The sequence below is a fragment of the Bombus pyrosoma genome, linkage group LG1 (assembly GCF_014825855.1).
Source record: "Bombus pyrosoma isolate SC7728 linkage group LG1, ASM1482585v1, whole genome shotgun sequence".
Taxonomy (NCBI): domain Eukaryota; kingdom Metazoa; phylum Arthropoda; class Insecta; order Hymenoptera; family Apidae; genus Bombus; species Bombus pyrosoma.
Window position 1 is genome coordinate 3,686,377 of NC_057770.1, and position 23,980 is coordinate 3,710,356.

The following is a 23,980-nucleotide window of genomic DNA, read 5'->3' on the forward strand; positions in this document are numbered from 1 at the left end:
TTTTTTCCGCCTAACTATTCGACTGAAAGACCGACGACACATTGATAGGCCTGTCGGCAATTAGGCTTTCTCGCAACATTGTTTCACACGATTCACTCGATACTTCTTAGGCCGTTTGTCCACGATACTGCATTTGCTTGTTCTGCTGATAAATTCTGTTGGAAGCTATAAGATTGTCTATCAGATAGAACGGTTTCGTACTTTAATTTATTTTCCATCTAATTGATATGTCTTCGAACAGTTTCAGACTTCTCATAAAGTGTCAAAAAACGCATAGAGAAATATTCTCTGCCTATAATCGCGAAGAAGGTTATAAAAAGAGTTTAAAACGTACGTAAATCAATGATCTCGACGACGTAAATATTCAGAGCATTCTAAGATTATCGTAGACTATCGACAGCTTGCTCGAGGCTCTCGCACGGCTGAGTTGCAAAGCATTCTCAAGTTTTCGCTGCAACGTTCTTTTAAATATTCAACGGTGTGAAATTTCAACATTTTCATTTTTAACAAGAAAATAGGTCGCTGCTAGAGAAACCTGCGAAACCAACTAATCGTAGTGTTCGACTTGCGGCAACTCGTGGCGGTAACTCGACGCAATTCGTCGTAATTCGATCGTCATCCTCTTGGTCTTGAGCACGAGCTCGACGCAAAATGAAGCAACGTGCAATCAAACGAAGGAAGCGTCAACGTTCTGTCGCTCGCGACTTACGCTCCACGAACGCAACGAATTTATTGCGAAAACACTCGGTGAACGATCTTAGCGCTGGCAACGTGTCGCATCTTCATTGAAATCCACATGCTCGCGCTGGTTTCCGAATTTCTCCAACCAGCCGTGAGACAGGTAAACACCATGGCGGAATCATATGCGCGCAAGCTACAAGGAAGCTGGAATATTGTCTGTGTGAGGGTGCGCGTTCGTATCGGGATGCGCGAGAATGCGCATGTATGGTAATGCATAGCCAGGCAGACCTTTGCAGTGTTAACGATGAACGCGTTCCGTATTAATCTGAATTTCAAATTCCCGCGCTATGGCACCTCCGCGCGCGGAATCGCTGACGAGGGAAAGGCACCGTGTGCTTCCTTTGTCACTGGAATTGCCGCAAAATGTTAAAATCCTTGTCGTGCGCTTGCATCACGATGTAACGTTCGCGTTGACACTCGTTTTCGGCTTTCAAAGAGCAAAATTCGCCGTTTCGTTAGCACGATATGTAGATTTTCTATGAAGTTTTTGTGCAAAGTAATTTACGCGAGAATTCCTAATTATCCCTTTGGCCTTCCTTTACATCTTCCACATACGTAGTTGCATTTCTTCCGATTTAATTTCAATCTGTGCAAGCGTGATCTGCATTTCGTCGCGTACTAGGTAGCCACGTAAAAAGACGCAGATCATTGCAAACGAAAATCCCATTTAATCTGCAACGATCTATCACATGTAATTCGATTTTGGTCTCGTTTCGATTTATTCACGTTTGAATATATAGAAAGGATGATCTTGCGATTATTGCGAAGGACAGATGTCCATAAGACGAGTCTACCGACAATCCGAGATCCAGAATCTGATACCTGGCAATAGAACTCACAGAAAGAAACATAATGCAATATCAATACCATAGAAACCCTAACAAGTCAGACTAAATCCAATCTCGCAGGGTCACTCTTATCGAATCCTAATTTCCAAAAGTATTTGCTCCATTCGATCGATATTCCAGAAACATATTCTCTCTTCTTCCATCCAGCTACCCAACAACCTGCTATCGGTAAACCTACTTCCGAAACCTAAATAAATAGCAGCTTATCTCTCGATACACGTAAGTTTACCATGTCGTCTGGTAAGTTTCAACGTCCCTCGATTTTTTCTTTATCCAGACGAGATCGTTCGAAACCGCCAGAAAAGTCAGACTTGGGCCATAAGCTTGTCCGAGGGAGTGTAGGAAACAAAACGGCCGACTAGATGTCCAAGTAACATCCAATTTCCCGGAATCCTTTCTCGCGGTTACGGCCGATGTAAATCGTCGTTCGCCGTGAACCGAAACGACCGGCACGAGTTACGACGAAGGGTTACTTTCCTCGGCTAGTCTTTCGATGTAGCTGCCTCAGATCGTTGCTCGTTCGCAAGAACCTCGGACGTAACGACGGGTTTAACCGGCGACACCACGATGACAACGGTGTTTCTTGGCAGTCGCGTGCGTGCAGACAGTTTCTTTACGACGGTTTACGTCCAGTCGTTTCGAAGACCTGTTCGACGAACAGCACGTAGAGAGAAGATTTTCTTCAACAACTATCTAAGTTTACATTTAGCTCACTGGTGTAAATGGTAAGCGTAAAATTGTCGAGCACCGGGTACTTCTGCCAGGTTATCTTTTAAATTCCGCAACAGGCTCTAGTGGGATATCGCATACTCTGCCTGTTTTATTCTAGTTACTTCGTAAGAAATATTTGTATGCGATGTTTTGCTAGTAGCTGGTTATGAATTTCAGTACAAGTAAATCGTTCAATTACGTAAATTTTATCTTCGTTTACTTTTATCGTCGGGACGTTCGCACTTTTACACTTGCGTTAACGACACTTTCTACAGATGTAATACCGGGGAATTAAATCGGTGGAATAGGCTGCAATAATAGTAAAATACAGGGAATTGCAAATAAAGAAGAAATATACTGAGAAACTAAATGATCTAAAGATTCGACGAACTGTAAGAATCTTAAAGAAGAAACATTAGGAATTGGAAATCGGAGGAAAAGATGTTTCTGCAAGGTAAAGGAAACTGCGATTAACGTCTAAAGCATCAAGTTTCGACTACACTGACTCCGACAGAGAACTCTATCGAGTAAGTTTGTTTGCAACGGAAGAATTAAAGCTAAAGCAAATTTAAATGAAATCAAAGTTGAAGTAAATGGAAGAAAATGAAGGCGGTAGAAGGGGAGAAATTCAGCTTTCGCCGTTCAATTTTCGATGCTCAAAGCCACTGTTTGTAAGGACAGTGAGCCACGGACGGTAAATACCGTGTCGTAAGTCCAGGATTACGATGATACGCGCTAAAAGGGAAAACATTCGCGCGGAACGAAACGGGTCGTGGCTTTGAAGCACAATCGCGTCTCCACGCTATAACGTTTCACGCTTTTGTCCTGGAAATCGCGAAACGCGACTTTACGCCTCTGCGGTGTAGCGTAACGAATACAAAGTAACAACTTGAAATTGTTAGACAATTTTTAGCTGTCATTCCACCTAGGAAACGCTTAAGATTCTCATACGATCGCTTTTGTTCACCGAACGAATAAAGATTAAGCTAATCTCTTTTATGATAACGGAAACGTTTATCAGCGTAGATTAGAGATATTTTAACGAGAGAGAAAGTTTGCCGATGCGCCGTATATTATTTAAAATTCGTTTATACCGAGAGAGATATTTGCTAGCGTTTGATAATTTCGAAGAATTTAAGCCCGTGTTTTATAAATTATAGAAATTTGTTTAATAATGACGGAACTTTGTTACTAAATTAAAAGCAAGTTGAAAAATACAATTTGGAATTCGCATTACCTTTGGAGAACGAAGTGAAAAATTTCCAAGAAAGCTCGAGTTTCCGAAGTATCTGTTTTATTGAAATTTCTCAGTTTGGAAGTTCTAAAAGGGAACATTTGCTTTCTCTGATCTTGTCAAAAGGTTAAATGAAGCGTATAATTAAGCAAAAGGCAATGGCGAATGTTTTACCGGAGGAAAATGTTTCTTAAACAATGTCCAGAGATCTGTAAGGAAACTTTGCTCCTCCAGGCATTTGCTTGATAGAAACGGACACTTCTTCCTGCAGAGTTAATTACCTAGATTTATAAACTTGATGGCCCTAGAAAGATGCGGATACTAAAAGTTTCGCGACTCTTTTGTCTTTCCTCGAGAGCATGCTAGTTAGCGTCGTTGAAAAAAAGAGGTGATTTAAAGAAGCACTTAATCAAAGCCGGAAAAACAAATTTTCAGGCTTTTCTCGATCTACGTGTAACATAGACAAAAACGAAGACCCGTGAAGCTCCTTAGCAGTCAACTTCTCAGTTAACTTTCAGTCTTAAGCCAATCAACTTAAAGTCTAATTAATTTCCTGTCCAGGCTTCCATGTTCGTATTCTTCCACTGGTTTTTCGCAAAGAGTTCGATATTTTTCAAATCTCTAAATATACGTTAACACACTAATTGCGTAACTTTTACGATACACGTTTCTGACAATCGTACATACGGGAAACATAAACTTGGTCTTCCGGCTGCAGATCTCGCTCTCTTTCGTTCCACTCGTTATCTCTCGAAGAAATCGTATCGAATACGACGATAATAACGATACGAATTACGCAACGATTAAACATCAAACGGACATTAAACCGTATTCCAGGCTGCTCGACAACTTATTAATAACCTGAACAGATCGATCGAGCTTTTTTTTCCTCGAGATGACCGGTTATTTATGCTCGGTCGCCGGCAAACGTTTTTTCCGCATGAACTGGCCCACGGCGAGCAAGCAAAGCTTGATATACGCATGCCGCGTCGGTTTCAATCTCTTCTCTCCGCTTATTTCGTTGTATCGTCGCGTAACGTTGCATCAGTTCCACCGCTTCCTTCCTGTTCGCTCGTTTCCTTTTTTCCTTCGGACGATGTCGAACTATCGCGCTCGCTTTCTCCCACATTTTCCCGGTTTTCCATCGACCACCACCCTTCGCCACCGGCGTCCCTTCGTTCGTCTGTAAGCTCGCCAGCTCCCTGAACCAGTAGTTGCGTAATTTTCAACACCGGAAGAGCTAGCGTACGCGCGAAATGAACGACTGTCCTCGATGCGGGCGACCGTTCGTCGAAGCAATACTCTGACGATCTTCTTTCCCAACCCGTTGCTCTTCTCGTGCTCCGTCTCTACCGCTCGCTTCGTTCATTCGTTCGCATGTGCCTTTCTTCCTTCTGATCAGCCCATTCGGAAATTGAAACGACGCGATGTAAACTCGCTCGAGGCGAACTGCCCGTTACTGTATCGTCCCAGAAACGTTGAAAGGTTCGCTTGCTTGTTACTCTTTGATTTCCGCTACTTTTATATCCTTCCTCCCCCTCCCTCCCTCCCTCTCCCCTCCTCCTCGTCCCATTCCACTCTCCTCTTTTCTTTCTGTCTGTTCTCCTTTTTTCTCGCAACTATTTCATTAGTCGATTAATTGAAACGCAACTGTGCTATGCTTTCCAAAGGTAGATGGCCCGAGGCGGTGTTCTACGGTCACAATCGTCGGAACGTTTCTGAAAGCAATTGAAAATCCAATCCGTTTGATCCGGTACAAGGTCGGTGGCGTACGCAGGAAATATTGCGACACTTGCGAAACGCGCTCGGACAATTTGATTTCCTGCAAGGTACTTGGGTAGGAAACGTTACCCAACCCCTCCTGATGTTTTATTGGCCACAAAAACTTGCTCAAAGCTACCCGATGAGATTTAACTGCGAAAGTCCGTCGGCGTTGTTCCTCTTTAAACGCAATTTGTTTCGAGGGAAGGAGTCCGGAACTAACTAACTGTGGTTTTTACCATCCTTCCCTGGTACCGTGGCTGAACATAAGTACCCTTCCTCTCCCTTTCTCAGCCAATGAACTGCCGATGAAAAAACGTCTTTCGCTGGAATCGCGGTGTGCCAGTTACGCCGCCGACGCGATCTTCCTTTCCTCGAACTTTCCAATTTCTCTCGACATTTTCAGTTTGCTGTTCTCCCGTATCTTCGCTTTCAACGATTCCCGCGCTCTTCCAAACTCTTCTTTTCCCACACTTTCTTCGTTTCTATCTTCATCTATCTACGACCTCCTTCTCACGTACTTGGTACATTTAAGCGAAAATAACAGTCGATTGCCATTATTTAACAAGCTATAGACAGTGCAAATATAGCTGGCTCACAGTCTGTATACTTAAGCTGTAATTATTCGCACGTAATTCATCATCGTACCTCTACATCGACTGAAAAAACCTGTTACAACGTAACCGTGTCAGTTCCACGCTCGAAACTTCAAGCGGAATCCACCTAAAGTCCATCGCAAGTGTTTAGTTTTCATCTTACCGGGTCGAAGAAACCGTCACCTGTGTCCTATTAGGTTCGTCCGTTTAATCTCTGCCAGCAGGATGAAACACCGTGTCGTTTCTGAAACGAGTTCCTCGATATAAAGTCGGCGGCCTGTGTCTTTTTCACAAACGCATCGCCTCGACAAAACTGCCGGTGTACCTTTGGTATCGACGGAAGATCGATCGAGTCGCGCCTCGTGGCGGGAGCACGTGCAGCCTCCCTCCCACTTTGGGTAACAGTTCGAAAGAAGCAGCGTGAGCTGCGAGATGAAAAATTCTCATAAAGCTTCATGAATATTTCAAGGATTCGCATAAACGAGCAATTAGGCTGAATTAGAGGCCCCCAGGGTAATATCGCTTTTCATCCGGTGCGGTGATCCTCTTCAAGGATTAATCGTTTTTCGATAGTCTTATATCCCCGCTGGCCCACGCCAATGGATTTCAACCTTTTTCCACGAAACGCTGCTCTTTTTTCTGCCTTCCGCCGCCGCCCTCTCTCCCCTTCCTTCTCTCTTCCTATTCCTTTTCCGTTTTTGTCTTTCTCGCTTGCCCCGCGCTCTATGAATTATACAACGCGCCTCTCTCTATCCTTTGAATCGTTCCTCCGGCGAACGCCGTTCCATTTCTACCCTTGTCTACCTTTGTGCGTGTATGGCTGCGCGTTCGCGTACATATATCTGTCTCGTTCCAGCTGAATCACGCCTTCTCTGGACTCTGTCGACGAGCTGGTTAATTATCGCGACGTTTCGAGAAGCTATTTCCACGGCAACCGGGTGCACCCGGTGGAGGCAAACGTGATCGCGGCAGACCCGTTCGTTGATTATCCCGTGACAGTCTCGCAAATCACGTGAGGCATTCGCACGCGTCGCGAACCCGCCACGAGTGCCGATGTTATCTTCTAATTAGGCCGCGATTTGCTTTGTGTCAATTGCTGAATTGCTGAACTCGCTTCGCTTCTATCTCTTCCAATCTGCTTGCTATTTATCCTTTCCACTCCCTCGATCGTTTCTTCTTCCATTCTTCAGCTTCTCTTTCTTCTTTCCACTCCCTTCGTTTCATCCAAGTTCTACTTTCTCTCTCTTTTATAACGCAACGATTCGTCCGCGTTTGTCATCGGTGGAATGTACCGTCCAAGTAAATTCTTTATTCTGTAAATGCATTTTCTAACTCGACGTATCTCGATACCTGAGACACGCGTCTGCCAAGATAATCTCATTTGCGAGCGCTGTTCGCCGCTCAGAAAATGGCACGTGATGCAGTACGACCTTATTCGTACACGTGAAACGTTTTGAACAGTACGAGTATCTTTTCACGATTGTACATAACTGTCAGATGTGTAAGAAATTCTCCGTTCCACTTTCCCACATATTCTAACGACTCTAAAACCTTCCCGTTCCTTTTTTATTTCGTCTCCGTTCTATTTGCCAAAGGACGCCAGTTAACCGACTGATTTTAATCCCAGCTCTTGTAAGCGTACCAGTTTCGTCGTATTTGACTAACACAGATACAGAGAAAACTCGAGTCTAAATTATGGCGACCGTCCTGCCGCACGGACCGCCCGAAACCGAAAGTAAGTTGCAAATTTGTGAAACAGCGGTGCGCCTCCTTCATTCGACTCCGGGCGACCCGGCTGTATAATATCGTCGCCGTTTCCGGTTTGTCCTGGCGAAACACACGCCGCTCCGCCTCGATAGCGACGTTCCACCAGCCCTGATGAACGCTATATTCATCTGTATAACTTGCCTATTGAGGTCGTTTAATGAAAATTGTTACGGGGCCGCCGAATCTACGCGATGAATGCAGATACGCCCTACGCTTGGTCGCGGGAATGTGGGTTTGTTATCGGGTGTCTGCCAGTACCGCTGACAGCAATGGAGAAACCGTCCGGGGAATCTTGTCTCCCTTTTCCTTTCGCGTGGCTCGTTTGCAGGGCAAAATCAGTGCCGTTGATCGCGAGTGAAAGAAATGGGTAACACGAGATCGTAGAAGTCAGTGGGTTTTAAAATGTAAGGGAAATGTAGGAGAAGTAGATGCGTGGAAATTACGATGACCCACTTTTTCACACAGCTTTTCATGCTACTCTCGTATAGCTTTCGGTTGTTCTACGATAGAACGTTGAAAGTTGAAATACCCCGATTGCTTTAGACTTTTAATGGCCGTGTCTGATGAGAAGCTGGTTCGTTCTACCGTGGTTGACGCATCGCTCGTTAGTAACAGGTATTTTCTCCAATTATCGACATCCTTCGATAACAGCTTCAGAGAATATAATCAACGAACTAGGATTTAAGTTTCGTCTACTCTTTACGCGCAGAGCAAATCCTCAACTTAAATCCTATTTTCGAATCTTTCAAGCAACTGCTTGAGAAGTAAAGTTTGCGATGTCAGTTGACAAATTGGTCCATCAAAGTGTTCTCTTAATTCTGTCGCGGATATCGCGAGATCTTGTTGCTCGTTTAAATTCAAAGATTTGGAAATTTAGTTGTAAATTGCTTGCACGTCAAACGCGACGTTATCATGCAGCAGATCGTGCGAACGTGCAGGACGTTGCCGCGATACCCTATGGATTTCGGCGTTGCCGCGCGCTTGAGTAAGATTAATAGCAGCTTTATGAAGCTTACTTGATACTTGGTAATTAGGTAGAAACAGGAGAATGCTTAGCCAGGTAGCGAGGCTACCACGGTTCCCTGGGTAATACCTCGCAGAGTAACTACAAACTTCGAGATCGAGAAACTGCATGAACTCACGATTACAATTTACTACTCCGTCCAAGTCACTTACGTTTGCAGGATCGGTGATTCGAATCCTCTCATCCTTAACCCAACCAAGTATTCGCCGCTTTATCGCGTTTCCGTCGATCGCCATTTCATATTTCCCGCGTCTTATACGTACCAGGAACGTCGTGTTTGTTTTTTCAGGGCGCGCAAGAATATCGCATCGCATCGTGTGCGTTGTACGTGTGACTTTGAGAGGAAAATAAAGGCTCGGAGAGATTTGCAGGCACGTACGAGAAATAGCTAGTTTGCGAACTACTTGAACAACTGAAGCTTCGCAAGCTCGAGGATGAAGAAACGTGATTTTTTCGTGAATTCTCCTTTGTAAAATTGTTGTTTTGTAAAATTGTTACGTTGCCGTATAACGAAATCTTTTTCGCTTCTTGGGAACGAAGCTTAATCGTTATTTATTCCGCCACAAAGTTCCAGCTTTGACAAACCTCGTCTAAAACATCGTTCTGATAAAATTTCTTATCGTCGTTTTTGCCCTGGTCCTCGAACATTGCGAAGTGTCTCCGATGAAGCCGCTAGCAAGCCTCTCCTTTTCTTCTTTACTACTATCATAACCTTTTACCTAATTAAACTGTAACGTGACTAACCACCCGTAAACTGTCGGACGTCATTTTCATCCGTGCCACATTCCGACCCTTAAAACACGCGGGACCGTGGCAACGTTTTAACCATGAAGTACCTTGCGAAACATTCCAGTCCGCTCGCATGTTCTATTAATTCGCGCCGGACCCTTGCGTTTCCACGCGAAACGAGTAGTTCGAAATGAAGTTCCATGCACACTGGACAAAGTGGCAATGCTCGGGACACTTGGCGCATCCGTAACAATCGGCCAACGTATCCAGCCAAGCACGCGTTTCAGACGCTTACATCTCCGGCACGATGACCGGTGATCCAATATAACGGAACTTAAACTTGTTTACGAGAGGAATACCGCGAGCCGTCATCGCGTTCCTTGTTTCACAGAAAGCGACGAAAATGCATTCCTTTCGCAGAATCAGCCGGCAACACGTAATTACTCGCTTCCTGTTCGAGATGATCTCGAAATGAAAATTGAGCGACCTAAGGCGATGAATTTAAAGTGTAAAAGCGTATTCTTGGTTCTATTTCCATTTTTGGTCCGTCCTAAGATAGAACGAGCTGAGGAAATATTCGTATCTTCGTGAAATTAGAACGCAGTTAATGGCGTTCTTCGAATTCATCGATATGAGGAATATTCTTACAAGTCTTGATCGACAGAGATCTACGACTTTTCACAGGTTATTTTCTAAAACGTGTGACGGAATCGGTATGCCATTTATGAGGTTGAGAATATAGCTTACTGCAGTCTGCATCAGTTTTTGATTAAATCGTCCTATATTTCACGAAATATTCTGTATAATAAAATTGTTTTCCGCCGCAATAAGTTCCATTGAAATATACACCAATATATAAGGGACGAATGTAATCGCGAACAATTACATAATGAATGATCGAGTTAACGTGGATTTTTCTCTCGCCCATTACATATTTTACAAATGGTTGTCCGGGTATCTGCAAAATTTTTGTTCCATTTCGATGTCAATTATCGTGGAATATCGTTAGTTTCATCATCAACGTGTATACGTATTTACGGTACCGGATTTAGTTGTATGGAAGATCGGTAGAAAAAGAGAGTAATTTAGTTGTTATTTCTCTGCTCGCGCGTATTGCAATTTTTCAACGACGCAATGTCATTTTTCCAGAGGAATCGCTCGATCTGTGTTAACCACCACATTGCGTACCTCTTTGAAACAAATTTGACGATGCGTGGTGATTACCGGGTGTTAACTGACTGACTCACTCTCCGATTGATTGATCGATTTCCTTGTCGATAGTTCCACCATGCGGAAAACATTGGTTTTCATTTGGTCAACTTGATTGGATCGAACACACCTCCTGGATCTAAATAAACAAACAACAGCAACTGCGACAACAACGCTATAGCGCGTAAAATCGTTCTCGTATTTGTACAATTCTGTATGAAACAGATATATTACCAAAGGCAGGTATTTTTTTTTTTTTTTTTTTTTTCTAAAAATTTCATCGAAATCGATAACTATCAATTAGTACAATTTTTTGAACGTCTATTGAGCAATGTCGTTAAAAAACGGAGTAAATTCGATAGCAGTGGCAACACGTTGCATGCTTAATTCGCACAGCAATACTTCAGTATACCATGCAGCAAAGCGTTCGATCATCAAAGAATCATTTAACAGCCGCGTCACGATTTTTCCTGCATAAACGAGTTTTCACGATAGTTTCCATCCGCGTATGCGAGCTTTCTGCGTTCACCGTGGTGGACGTGTGACGGCCAAATATTTGCGCTCGCCTATTGTTTCGTTAATAGCGAAGTCGGTATCGTTACGTGACGATAGTCGCAAAGTTGTCAATTCTGCCACATTTGTTCGCGTTTATTCGGAAAAAATATAGGTATTCGATCGATCGGGCAACTAAATATTCGCTCCATCGTTCTCGATTCCCTCGCAAATCACTATCGCGACGGAAAGAATAATAAAATTTCCATGAAACGGAATTAGTTAAAACAGCTGGTTTTACGTTATACACTGATTAAAAAGTTGACTGTAAATTCCCGGTGCTCGGGAAAAAACGATCCCTCCTCACAGTCGTATCATAAAACACCGGAAGCCACAGGCAAAACAATCGGTCACGTTTGATTCGTTCCGATCCGTTCTCTCTTTTTCCCCCATTTTCATGTTGTTTCCTTTCCATTCCCTTTTTTTCTTCTTTTTTTTCGATTTAAAATTCCAGACCAGAGGAATTCCCTTTGACCGCAACACGGTCGCTGGCAACAGCTATCTCGCGATACAAATTACAAGCGGCTGGTGGAACCGTGGTCGAACTCGTACTCGTACGTTCTTTTTCACGTTGCTTTACGCAACTCTCGCCGGAACGACTGCTGGTGTACCATCGCAAATACCCCTTGGTGTATAGGTTTGCTTAACGGCCCGTATAAGGTTTACGAGCATTCCAACAGCCGTGGCATACGGCACGAAAAATTTCTTTGAAGACGTTCGCCCCCTTCTTTCACCCTTTCTCGTCGAGTTCTTCCGAACCGGTACAAACACCGACAGTCGACCACCATCGGGACAACAATCTGCCGTCGTTTTCGTCTCGCGTTAATTCACGACCCGCGTAAAGGGAATTACACAGGGCACAGGGAGAAATAGAGCAGGAATTTCGCGTTCGAACGAGTCCCGGACGTGCGATTTATCGGGCACACGGCAAACGAGAGAACGATACGAGAGAGAACACGTAAGGGAACCGCTGCGAGCGTGTATTTGCGGGCTCCGTGTTTGTACACACTGGCTGTTTTAGAAATACCTGGGTCAATTCTGGGAACGTGTGACCATTATTTAATGAAGAGGTACGTTCGTTGGGGAACGTTTAATTGTTCCGTTTAAACGGCGATGTGGAATTTCGTTCGGTCGAACGATATTTTCAATTTCGAAATATTTCGTACATCGGGTGTACGCGTGTTAGGAACATCTAATCGCCACTAGCGTTTTAATTATAGCGAGACTCCATTAGAGAAGACGTTCCGCATTCGATTTTGAAGAAGCTTCTGTTCTCGTTATCACGATAAATAGAACGTAACCCTGTCGCGTCGGCAGACGTTTCCGAATACATCGTGTACTCAGACATACGCCTGCCTTTGATCCTGTCTAAAACAGGCAGACTGGTAGTTTGCGGAGGCGCTTTAAAGTTCTCATTAAGCGATCGAGGTCTGTGGGACACTTCTGTGTCTCATTGTTTGCTTTGTTTGGTGTTTACGCCACTGCGCCGAGTCTACACAGCGGCCGTGGTGGTGGCGGCGGCGGCGGCGGTGGCGTTATCCCCGTTGGCGTCGAGCAAGACCCACGAGACGTACAGGGAAAACCGACAGGGACGGAGAAACGGCGAGAGCGACAAAGACGCTCGGAGAATAACCGGAGAGAGGGACAAGGAGGACGAACGAAGATAGGAACGAAACCGGTAGAAAGAGAGAGACGCAATGAAAAGAAGTGGGGGTGGCTTTCATTAAGCTTGCATTGTCTCAGCACCGCGCTATTATAGCCGAGTGAATAACTTGGAGCCATCCGGTAGTCGGAGGCAAAGCTTCTCGCTTCTTTTTTCCTCTTTTCCTCCCTCTTTGCTACTTCCAGCCCGCATCAATGTATTTGGGATTCTCTTCTCGCCCTTTCCAACGCGATTCGTCTCCATTGCTCTTACGACCGGTTCCTCTAAACCTACCACGTCGCCTCTTCTTCCTTCCCGACCACCAATTTATCTCGCGACCTCGACACCCTTCTCCTCGGCATCCTCGCGTCGGCGCGCTGCTGAAATATTAACGAACCGAACGAACAGCGCGATATAGCGCGCGACCGAACGTTCGGACGGCGCCAACGCAAGCTTTGATTTCACGCGAGAAGGCGCCAGCCTGTTCCCCGACGTGGATGGGACGATCATCGTCATCCATCCGACCGGACATCGAGCGCGAGAAAGACGGAGAGAAGGAAAAAATAGGGGAACGAAGCGAAATAAAGACAGGGCTGATTTTAACGAGTAACCCGTGGGTCGTAAAATTTTCACTGTCCTATGCTGTTCGTTAATTACTCGCGGCCTCGAAACGCGCTCACTCGCCGCTGGCTTGCTTGCTCGTTCGTTCGTCGAACGCTTTCGATTCTATCGCGTATACGTACGTTTACGTACCTATATGTGTGTATCACGCGAATGTACGTGTCCTTTATGTAGCACGCGTGCTTACGCGCATGTGTGCATCCACGTTCTGGATACGGCCCGATTCTGTCACCTAGTTCGAGGTCGGTCGTTAATGACGCGGAAGGAACGCTAGTAGCGCGCCATGGTCGTCGCCCACAAAACGGGGCGAAGGGGTAGCTCGTTCGTCAGAGGCGCAGTTCCGTTTTGCCGATTAGTAGGTTTGATGTCCGCAATGGAGCGGCTCGTTTCCTCCCCGTCGCTCGTTTCGGTTATTACGAAGTCGCGCGATTTTTGCTTTCGTTCCGCTCGATATTCCTCTTTTTGCCTCTCGGGCTTTTTGTTGTCCTTTGTCGGTCTGACCGATTTCGAGCGCCGAATCAACGAGAGACCACTGTTTGACGAATAATCGTGGTCGGATGAAAAATTTCTCCGGTTTGGAGAATTACTTTTCACATTAAGGAGCAGTATTTTTATTATGCGAAGAATATTTAAGACGTTCTATATCGCGAGATATATAGTTCCAGAGAAGATTTAAGAGTAGCGCTTAAATATTTTCCATATACAACGATATAAACGCTACGAATAAAATAAGCAAGCAATATCGTAACTTGGACTCGAGAGCAAATAACATTAACAGCTTTTCCTCGCTGTGTTACCAGCAGCGACACGAGAATCTTCATAACGCGGTTTACCCTTAATCGACTTTTTCCTGTACTCGACTAAGTTGAATTTATTTGTATAGAGAACACATTTCAGATCTTGTTGCTTAAGCCTACGTCCCAGGCAACCTAACACGAAATTTTGCGATACCTCATTACTATACAATTTGTGTTAAGACGCTAAGCTCTGGTCTTATCGACCTACCTACCGCTCCAGTTTCTCTGCGCGCTTTAATAAACAATAATAACGGCGCAGTCCGGTGTACAAATATAAATACCTTACGGCCCCGAACATTCCAAACTCTTTTTCCGGTTCGTACTCTGTGAAACTTTAGCCTCGTTGTACCAAGCTCTTTTTACCGAAAAGACTTAAAAATTCCGCATATATTCGAACAATTAGTTTTCACGTTTTCTTTGTTTTTTTTTTTTTTTTGCAACGTTTTATCTACAGAAAATTCTTTCGCTGAGACTTTTATTCCACGTCTTTGATATATTCGCGCGCTTTAGAGAAATCGTAGAATTAGAGAAAATTCGAGGCAAGAATCGTAAAGATAGCGGTTCTTCTTTTCTCCTACTGACACGTGATCGACACACGACTATCGATATTGGGGCTGACAGTAATTGCTTAATACCTGTTTCAGATACTCCGTCGTTCGCGATAACGCGTTTACCTGGTTTTGGAATTCCGATCGTCGAGGGGATGTCCGTCAGCCTGAAATGCGAAGTGGACAGCAATCCGGCTAGCACACCGATTTGGCAGCGTGGTAAGTGACGATAGTAACGAAGAATTCCATGTTTCGTTAGCTATACATACAGCCTATCGACATAACACCGACGTAAAAAGAAAACGGAAAACATGGAAAGATATATGTATATTTAGAAATATTATGCCGGAATATTCGCATCATGCAATTGTCTCTGTTGAGGATTTTGGATCTTTGAAGCCGAAATAATGTTATGGGAACACAAAATTTACACCTTTGAATAATTATATATTTACTTAATGGATGATCTCTATTATATTTATCGATACATAACTGTACGCGTCTCAGCACTTTCTTCTATACCCGATATTAACCGACTGTCCTTCCAGATGCTTCTAAGGACTGAACTGTTTACCTTCATCTGTTTTCGAGACGTCGCGCATACACACACTTCTACACACTGATACTCGCATACAAGTATTCTTACTGCGCGTTTAACTTAGTCTAGCACAGAAAATTATACATATCTCAACAGTCTCTAATAAAAATGCAAGGTATCTCTTTCGAAACCAACCTACGTTTCTTCCTTCTAATTCGCAACGTGGCTACCTCTTAAAAAAAAAAAAAGAAAAAAAGAAAATCTCGAATAACCGGCATATTTTCATCTCCTATCCCAAGACGAAATTATCTGCCCCACTCCTATCCTGGGTCAAGTGCTCCTGTTTCCTATCAACGTGCAGACTATCAGTCTGTTCGCGGTCATCAGAAAACAAAACGATAAATCGTATAATCACATTAGTGTATACCACGGCGACCCGAGGAGGACTGTGGCGAGTTCGTGGAGTCAGAGTCAGGATAATAAATAATCCTACCCTGTTCCAGGCGAGCGAATCCCCTCATCGTGGATAAGTATGCGTGACAGATATTATCTCTCGTGGAGTAGCGAAAGCAACGTGGAGTTGCGAATGCTTCGTCAAGATTAAAAATTCTACGCCTCGAGACGACTTTTCTGCTCTTCCGTGGCCTTTCGTCAGTCACGCGCGCATCGCTACTTCTTCTTCTTCTTCTGCTTCTTCTTTCTCGTCATGCCTTTTCTTCGTTCCTTTTTTCTTTCTTCTTTCTTCTTTTTTGTTCCTTTCATCCACCTATCCTCGCAGAAATCAATGGGACTCCATTGAGATTTCGCTTTCGAAGCGTTCCACCGACTTATTCCCGATAATTGGAAATCTCCTTGTACGAACATGGAACGTCGTTGGCTCGTTCGAATTCGTTCGTCGCGTTTTTTTCCCTCTGACCGTAATCGATAGCTCGACGGTGAAGTGGTCGGCTCCCTTCCGGCGGAAACGAACCTCTCGATCGAAAAAAAAAAAAAAACCCCATAGAATAGAAACGAAAGCGAAAGAGATAGATTTCCGCGATACCTTGTATTTGTATTTCCTAACCACAGATCGAACGGTTATGAACGAATAATTCGAGGATAAAGAAGTGGAAATCGATCGATATGAGTCCTCTTTTTAAGCACGAGGATCGAAGAAGATTGGCAAATGGAAAAGTTCTCTCGCCTCTTCCCTTAAATTCCATTTGCTTCGAGGAGGAGAAACGGGGACGGTGAATTACTCCCAGCCGACTGGATTCATTAGCAGCCTCTTGTTCTTTGTCAAAGCTCGCCGACGGTAGACTGGCCCACGACTTGATAAATATTTAAAGCCTTCTATAATTCCCCCTTTAGTCTACCCGGACACTGTCTCTCTTTCTTCGTGGTAGCGTCTTTGAGTTCTTCCGGAGGTCCCTCAATTCCGATACACCCCGATGTAACAACATTTTAGCTGGGGCAACGAGTAAAAGTAAAGCTTCTTGAACGATTTCAGATAGAGAGGATAAAACGTCCGGGTCGAAGGTGAAGCAGTTACTTTGTATGTAAGTAGGTTGGCTCTTGTGTCGACCTTTTTTGTTGGATCTCACAGTAAAATATAATAAAAATACATTGCGTCTCAAAAGACTCTGTAACGAAGTGATACAACCGGTTTGCACGATATAGCGAGCTTATAAATTAATACATAATATACCTAATAACATCTATCGATGAAAATGTCAGCTATGTAGACAGTGACGATATATGGCGGTTCTTCTTTTCTTATTATCAGCAGGGGTTGAACCAAGTCCGAGCTATATATCATTCGATCCTGACTGGAATTTCGGGCTTTATTTCTTATCATCTCAGCCTTCTGTCAATTCGTTCGAACAGATGCAAGGTCAGCAAAAGAAATACCATAAAGTAGAATACGACCGAACACATCGGATACGCGAATGGAAATACTTTTCAAATATTATTTTTTTAAGAATTGTCTCTACCCTGTAGAATCCGAAACCTTGATCCGCAGTATATTTCAGACTAGTTCGTATCGTAACGTGGAATAGGAGCGGACACGTCAGACGCTCGAATAAAAATACTTTACGGATACGTACGTTTTAAAAGCTATTTCGTAGAAAAGTCAGAAAGCTTGGCCCTCGAAATTGGTCGGACTAATTCAAAAGGAAGAAAGTAACGATGGCAAATATTCCCCTGTGTTTCTTGTTCAAAGCGTAGTCCAAGAGTTAACCCAAATTCGGCGTTATGTATCCTCATGACCGTACGCTTCTTTCAGTAGTACGAAACGTACGTAGGTACAGGTACGTGCAGCTTTACGTAACGGCCGCGGTGCGAGTCGTTACGCGTCCTACCATGGGAATTAACGTTTGTTTTAATGGACGTACTTTTCGCCCCGAGTCGGCATGCTACGTCGTTACACAGAGAACCACCGCTGGTAGGTAGATTCGTTCTCTGCCGCGTGTGATGCACGCGCGTGTTAGGCACGAATTCGTAGCTGCACCGCCATCGGTGATGGCTATTCGCACGAACAGCATGATTTGCAACTTGATTGCTCGACTCGAAGCCAGGGATAGGTGATACGAGGCCGATTGTTCCGTCGGAATAACCTTTTCTTTCTAAAACACGGTTTCTTCGATTCTTGGCTCCTCGATTTATTTGCCAATTTTCCGCAGGAAATAGAAATAAAAAGATACGCGAAGATGGTCGGAGATGTTGAAGGATTTAATGTATGGTAATTCCAAGTACGTTGAAGGATTTTCACGGAGCTACGGAGGATGCTCTTGTTGAATTTTAAAAGTGGATTTGATCGTGAAATTTCCCCGAGCTTTCTTCGCGGCAGCTTTTTTTTCCCTCGCTCAAAAACGTTGCATTCGAGCATGCAGTCCGAGTGCGCATTTGTTCTCGTTAAGCTGATCCTTTAATGTAATTAGAAGCCGACTGCAACGGTATGTTAAATTAAATATGCTTCTTTGAAACCGTGTCTGCGCCACGCCGTAAAGTAAGAACCTTCTATCCTGCGCATTAAACCGCGAAATAATCCAAATCCGAATATCCACCCGTATTTTGTCTCCCCTATGATGTAAAAATATCCCTAAAAACTTCAAGAGAGACGTTGTCTCTCCACTTGGAAAAATGATTATCGAACCACAGGTTCAGACGCCAAACGATATTCACCACCCTAAATTCCACGATAGAATCTCTTTTTCCGGCCAGAAAATTCGATGTCGATCCCTCTTCCTTTCGTTCACGTTCGCGTAACAGTTAGCAGACTTTTTCCACTGGTCTACCTCTGCACCTTTTATCCGACCAGTGGAAATCATGAAAAGGATTTACAGACCGAGTTTGAGGATCGGTAACGATGTTGCTTTTTGCTACGAATCGGTGGCAAATAAAAGTTCGCCGCGGTATAATTTCCTTTATTCGTCGTCAATCAGAGAAACTTTGATCACGAGAAAGGAAACGGGAGTAGGATTTTCGTGGCGAGTACCGCGTTACCAACGGCGAGACCACTTTCTTGATTAGACCGGCCAGTTTAAGCGGGCGAAACTATTACATTCGTTAAACGCGGTTCGGTCCGAGCGTTCGCTGAACTTTTTATGGAACCACGGTTTTTTTCCGAATTTCTAGGTCGAAGCTTTTGAAGGAAGCTGCTACGGAAGTACCGATTCGAGTTACGATCAAGCCGATGTTTAATCTCGTTGCAACCCTCTAACGTTGGAAGCAGTAGAAATGGCGGGAATGTTGCGGTTTTTTAAAACATTTCGGGTAATCGCATCGTCGGGAACGATATAACGAGAAATTCTGGAATTTACATGGTGGAAATTTGTATGTTAGTTAATAGAAAGAAATGTTTCTATTTGGTAGATTGTTCAAGACTTTCGCATAGTACCGTACGTCGTAAATTATTGTTATCAGCTCCTATCTGGTAATATAGTACGAACGTACGGTGAAATATCTACCATTTGCGCTGTAGTACAATGAGTAACGAAACAGAAGCGTATGCCGAAATCAATAACTAATTTATGGCGAATATTTATGATTATACGAGCACGATAAGAAGTAATTACACGCGTTTTAGAAAATATCTATCGTAAAATCAACACGATAAATCACGTCGTACGTGTTTGGACATTTTCCATACGAATTTATATCTACTTGCCAATTTTTGTTACTAATTACAAATAGATCTTTATTCGTATAATAAGTTTTAGGTAAAAGGCATTGTTTGCAAAACCACAGTTCATAGTTCATGCTTCGGGCAAGGAAAATATTTTTCAAAATCATAGAAAAATCAACATAGCAACGATATCGAGAATGTTTTCGATGTTTCGATCTTCGAAAGCGAGGGCGACGTTTCGCTTTTCGAAGAGAAATTCCGTTTGCCGTAGTGGAAGGGCGATGAAATTTATCGGGAGTCGAGTTAATCGTACAAGCCTCGTTAGTCCCGTTATTGAGTTACACAAAATGCTGAGAGCAGCTGCACCCGTCACTTTCTGCCGTGATCAGCTAGGTGAGAGTGATAAGAAATATGATGAACGACCCGTTACCGGCGAACGGTTGACGCAAAGGATTATTGTTCAACGGTATCCGAAACGGAAGAACTCACGAGACCGTAACAAATTGTACGCGAAAAATATCTTGGGTCGTTCCATCGTGCCGAGCTGATTCTCCTCTCGCTCTACAACGAACGGCGAATTATCGTCCAGATAAGTGGATTCGATTTGTCGACCGTTCTAAAAGAATAATGGCTGAAATTTATCGTTGTAATATAAATTGTTGTCTTTAAAGATCCGAGGTACAATCGTGCCCGATGTAACGCGATGTCACTGAAACGTTCGGAACCTCCAACTTGATTCTTGCGATCCTGGTTCGAAGATGTCAATCTTCTCGATTCTTCGAAACTAGATAATTAGTTTAAAAACATAGACTTCGATCCGTATGATCCGAGAATCGCACGAATTCGATGTGATACGAGCGACCAAACACTCGTTCGACGTTCCACTTCCCACAATTCGACGTTTAACGTGCGCTGAACGAATTTATCCGGTCGTTCTGTTCCGCGTGACACCGCCAAGAACCATAGAGCAAAGGCGAAAGAAGAGATTCGCCAGAAACAGGTAGCCACGACGAGTCTCCTCGCAATCATAGTAATAACAAGAGGGTAACATTCTGCAAATCGAGTCTCTCGGTTTCGACAACGTCACGACCGGTATAAGCGCCAGTTATCCCATTAAATGTTCAATTATTTCTGCCTTCCATTCCTGACGTCCGGAATTCCGGCCTGCCGTGTGCATCGGTTCACGAGGGGAAGACGAGGGGTTGGACGATATGGGAGGCTGGAAGCGAGAGCTTAATCCCTATTCATAGACTCGATCGAGTGATTTCGAATAAATCCTTCCAGCGTTCCGCGAAATCCGCTGCAATTAAAATACTTTAATATCCTTTGGAGCACGTAGCCGCTCCGGGCGATGCCTCCTTCCAACCACATCCTTTCCACCCCCTGAGCTCGTCTTGCTTCGCTTTTAGCCTTGCGTTTCAACTCACCCTTCTCCAGATCTCGTCCTTCGCCATCCCCCGTTCTCGTTCCCGTGGATCCCAATTTCTTTTTGGAACGGGTGCTCTCTTATTAAACGAATCCCAATCCAGATGCCCGGAGGTATCGGGGAAGCACGTTCGCTTTCCTTCAAAGAGCTCTTTATCACTGTTGAAACTCCGGCAGATATTTTGACCATTCGTCTTCCAGCGATATATCATAGCACGGAGCTGGATAACTGCAGTTTTTCCTCGTGGCATACCGTGTAATATTACGACGCTTGGCCAGCGGTTCAACCAGCTCTTTGATAGTTCTCGAGACCGGCTTCCGTATTCGTCCTAGCCGTTCCGTGTTTTTGTTTCTCCATCTTTCCGCTTGTTCCTTCCACTTTTCTTTTTCTTTTTTTTTTTTTTTTCTTGCCGAGGTTATAAATCTGACGGTAGTCGGATGTCTGATAAGCTAGAAATAATTGAAGGGTGCGCGATATATGGTTGGAAAGGAGGTCACGCGATAAGTTTAATATCCTTTCGATATACCGTGTATTTTTCGTACTATATCGACTAACATAACCGCTGTAAACGATTTAATTTGTCAGCTATTCGTTTAACTCGTATACGATTTTTCTTCGAGTCCTTAATCACACTCGTTTCGCCTACCATTCGCAACATACAACCAATTTTTCCAACCACTTACCATCCACTCTGGCTGTATGTATCCCCAACTGGAATTCAATTTATCGATAAATATCCGTGGTCCACCGTTATCCTGCCGCGAGTCGAGCCCGTTCACGAAATTTCAGCGTCACGATAAAATCGCCCACCCTGTTCGTGCCTGGAATAATCAGAGAAAACCATGCTGACGTCCGACATTGTCGTCGTAAAGACTTATCGACGTAGAAGGAAAAGAAAAAGCAGCGGCCAGCTCTCTGCCATCGGCGATACGATCAATATGTAATGATCGCTATAAAGTGGCCCGGTTAAGGGCGAGGATATTTTAAATGAAAAGAAGGATAAATTTATCACGGCCCCGTCGAACGATTTATCACGACGATACATTCGAGCTACGGACGTTCCGGAGAACGTACGAGGGCGTCAGCTGCGGGAAACCGCTCCGGGGGAAGTAGATCCCCATCCGATCATTGTTCATACGAACCTAGCATATAATGCGATGCCAGCCAGAGTCAAATATATATGTATGTCTGTTATACGTAACCTCGTTTCGGTTTTTCCTGCGAACTCCACCGTGGAACTCGTTGACGGATTCTAAATGTTCGCTTCCTTTTTGCGGGCGAAAAAATGCCACGTCTGTGATACAATCGCATCTACCGCAGACCGACTTAAAGAGAAGATTCGAGTTTTATATACGCGAGATTTATGGCAGATTTATTCGTATTTATTTAAATTAGTTATATTTCGGTAGATCTCTCATCTTTCTTTTTCCTCCTTTTTTCGAAGCAACAATGCTACACACGATTACAGCAACAAAATATGCGAACTTTCAACTAGTTTAGTGACTCGAGATAGATTTCTCTGAAAATGTATTCGCGTTCTTTTTTTTCTTTTTGTTTTCTTTTTTTAGATGAGTTTAGATCCAAATTTTATATATCGCGAGTCTTGTGGGTAATTTTTCTGCAACTTGTTCGTCTAAGGGAGTTCTCCAAGGATCTATATAGAGGTGCCTCATTGCTACAATCGATGGTAAATGTTCCTTTTAGCGAATTAAAAACGGATGATTTTCTTTTTAGCAAAATTATTTCAAACAGTCTTAGAACGAGCGAGGACACTGCAACACGAGGGTCGGTATTTACGTCGACGAAGTTTTTCGATCGGCTAACTGACGTACCCGGAACGGTAAAGTCGAGCAACACTTTTTTTTTAGGAATGATTGCACACGGCAAAGAAACGAGTAAACCTCGCGTAAACTCGTCTCCGTGGGAACGTTTCCTTTCGCGATCGCTCTTTTACTTTTTATTCGAACAGGGTGCAAAAAACGCAATCTGCGTTGCTTCCTCCGAGCAACTAATAGCCGGCTGTTCGAGCTTAGACGAGAATATCTCGTTTTATAAAGCGTGCCGAGTAGAATTACTCACCGGCGTTCGTTCGAGTCGTGAAAAATCTTATTCTCGTTTTATTTCACTTAACTCCGTTCCATTCGAATCGTATTTCCACTTCATTTTACTCGAACAAAATCTTACAATCCTAATTTCTTTTCTCTCGAAAGATCTCGAGAATCTTAATCGTTTTTAGCCAGCAAGCAAATCGAACAAGCAATCCGCAAATCTTGACCTCGTTCTACCAATTATCCTACTTCGTTCAACTATCGACTATGGAACACCTCGTATAAATATACCAATTTCACTCTCCATGCATCGTACAGTTGATTACCAGTTAAACTAATTATTCAAGCGAAACTATTTCAAAGTATTCGATAAGTTGGCAACGTCGTGGTCTAGACCCGGTCAAAATTAACAAACGCTCTACGTTATAGGAAATACTCTGTTCAACCGTTCCACGACAGTATCCCGCTCTATCCGTTTTCCGGAGCTTCTCTCTTCCCGTTGTCTCGGTTTCAAACACGGTTCGTTTGTTTCTGAGCCAAATAGCCGGAATCCCGCATAACCCTAGCGGATATATCGTGCTTGGCGGGCCAAGTCACGGGCCGCTCTTATTTCATACAAAATAGCACGACATCTTGCTAGTCCTTCCCAGCCTATAGGTCCCGTTAACACAATCGAGCGTGTTTTGGCAACGGCACGAGCTCGCTGTTTAACGAGACAGCCGGTGGTGATCCGCCCTCTGAACCATCCGAGTTTCAACCACCAAAGACCGTTATACCGGATCATACAAAAGTTTCGTCGCAAAACTTCGTCGACCGAGGAGTATACACGCGAGAATGTTTTTTTCCTCGTCTCTCTCTCTCTCTCTTTTTCTTTCTCTTTTCGATTCGGTTTCTTTCACCACGGCCGTTAGCAAACTTACCCTTCTTCCTTTTTCATCTCTGTGCTTCTGTTCGGTCGACGTTGTTACACATTCAGGACGTAGCACAGAGAACTAGCAGTAAATCCGACAGCTGCGTCGAATCCTGCTTTTCGTCAAATCGCATCGTGGGCGGGATAAAAACAACGAGCCAACGAAATGC

The 23,980-nt window shown here is 43.9% G+C and overlaps 2 protein-coding genes across 3 annotated transcripts in view; one reads left to right on the forward strand and one right to left on the reverse strand.

The window, feature by feature from the left end:
• The window catches only part of LOC122570046 (28S ribosomal protein S17, mitochondrial), a 260,913-nt gene that overhangs the window by 220,990 nt on the left and 15,943 nt on the right, over positions 1-23,980 (reverse strand). The window lies entirely within an intron of this gene.
• LOC122570024 (B-cell receptor CD22) overlaps positions 1-23,980 on the forward strand; it is a 314,194-nt gene that overhangs the window by 209,876 nt on the left and 80,338 nt on the right. For both annotated transcript variants that reach the window (XM_043731832.1, XM_043731841.1), the window contains exon 7: positions 14,877-14,999. In XM_043731832.1, coding sequence (XP_043587767.1) covers positions 14,877-14,999 — 123 coding nt within the window. The remainder of the gene's footprint in view (positions 1-14,876; positions 15,000-23,980) is intronic.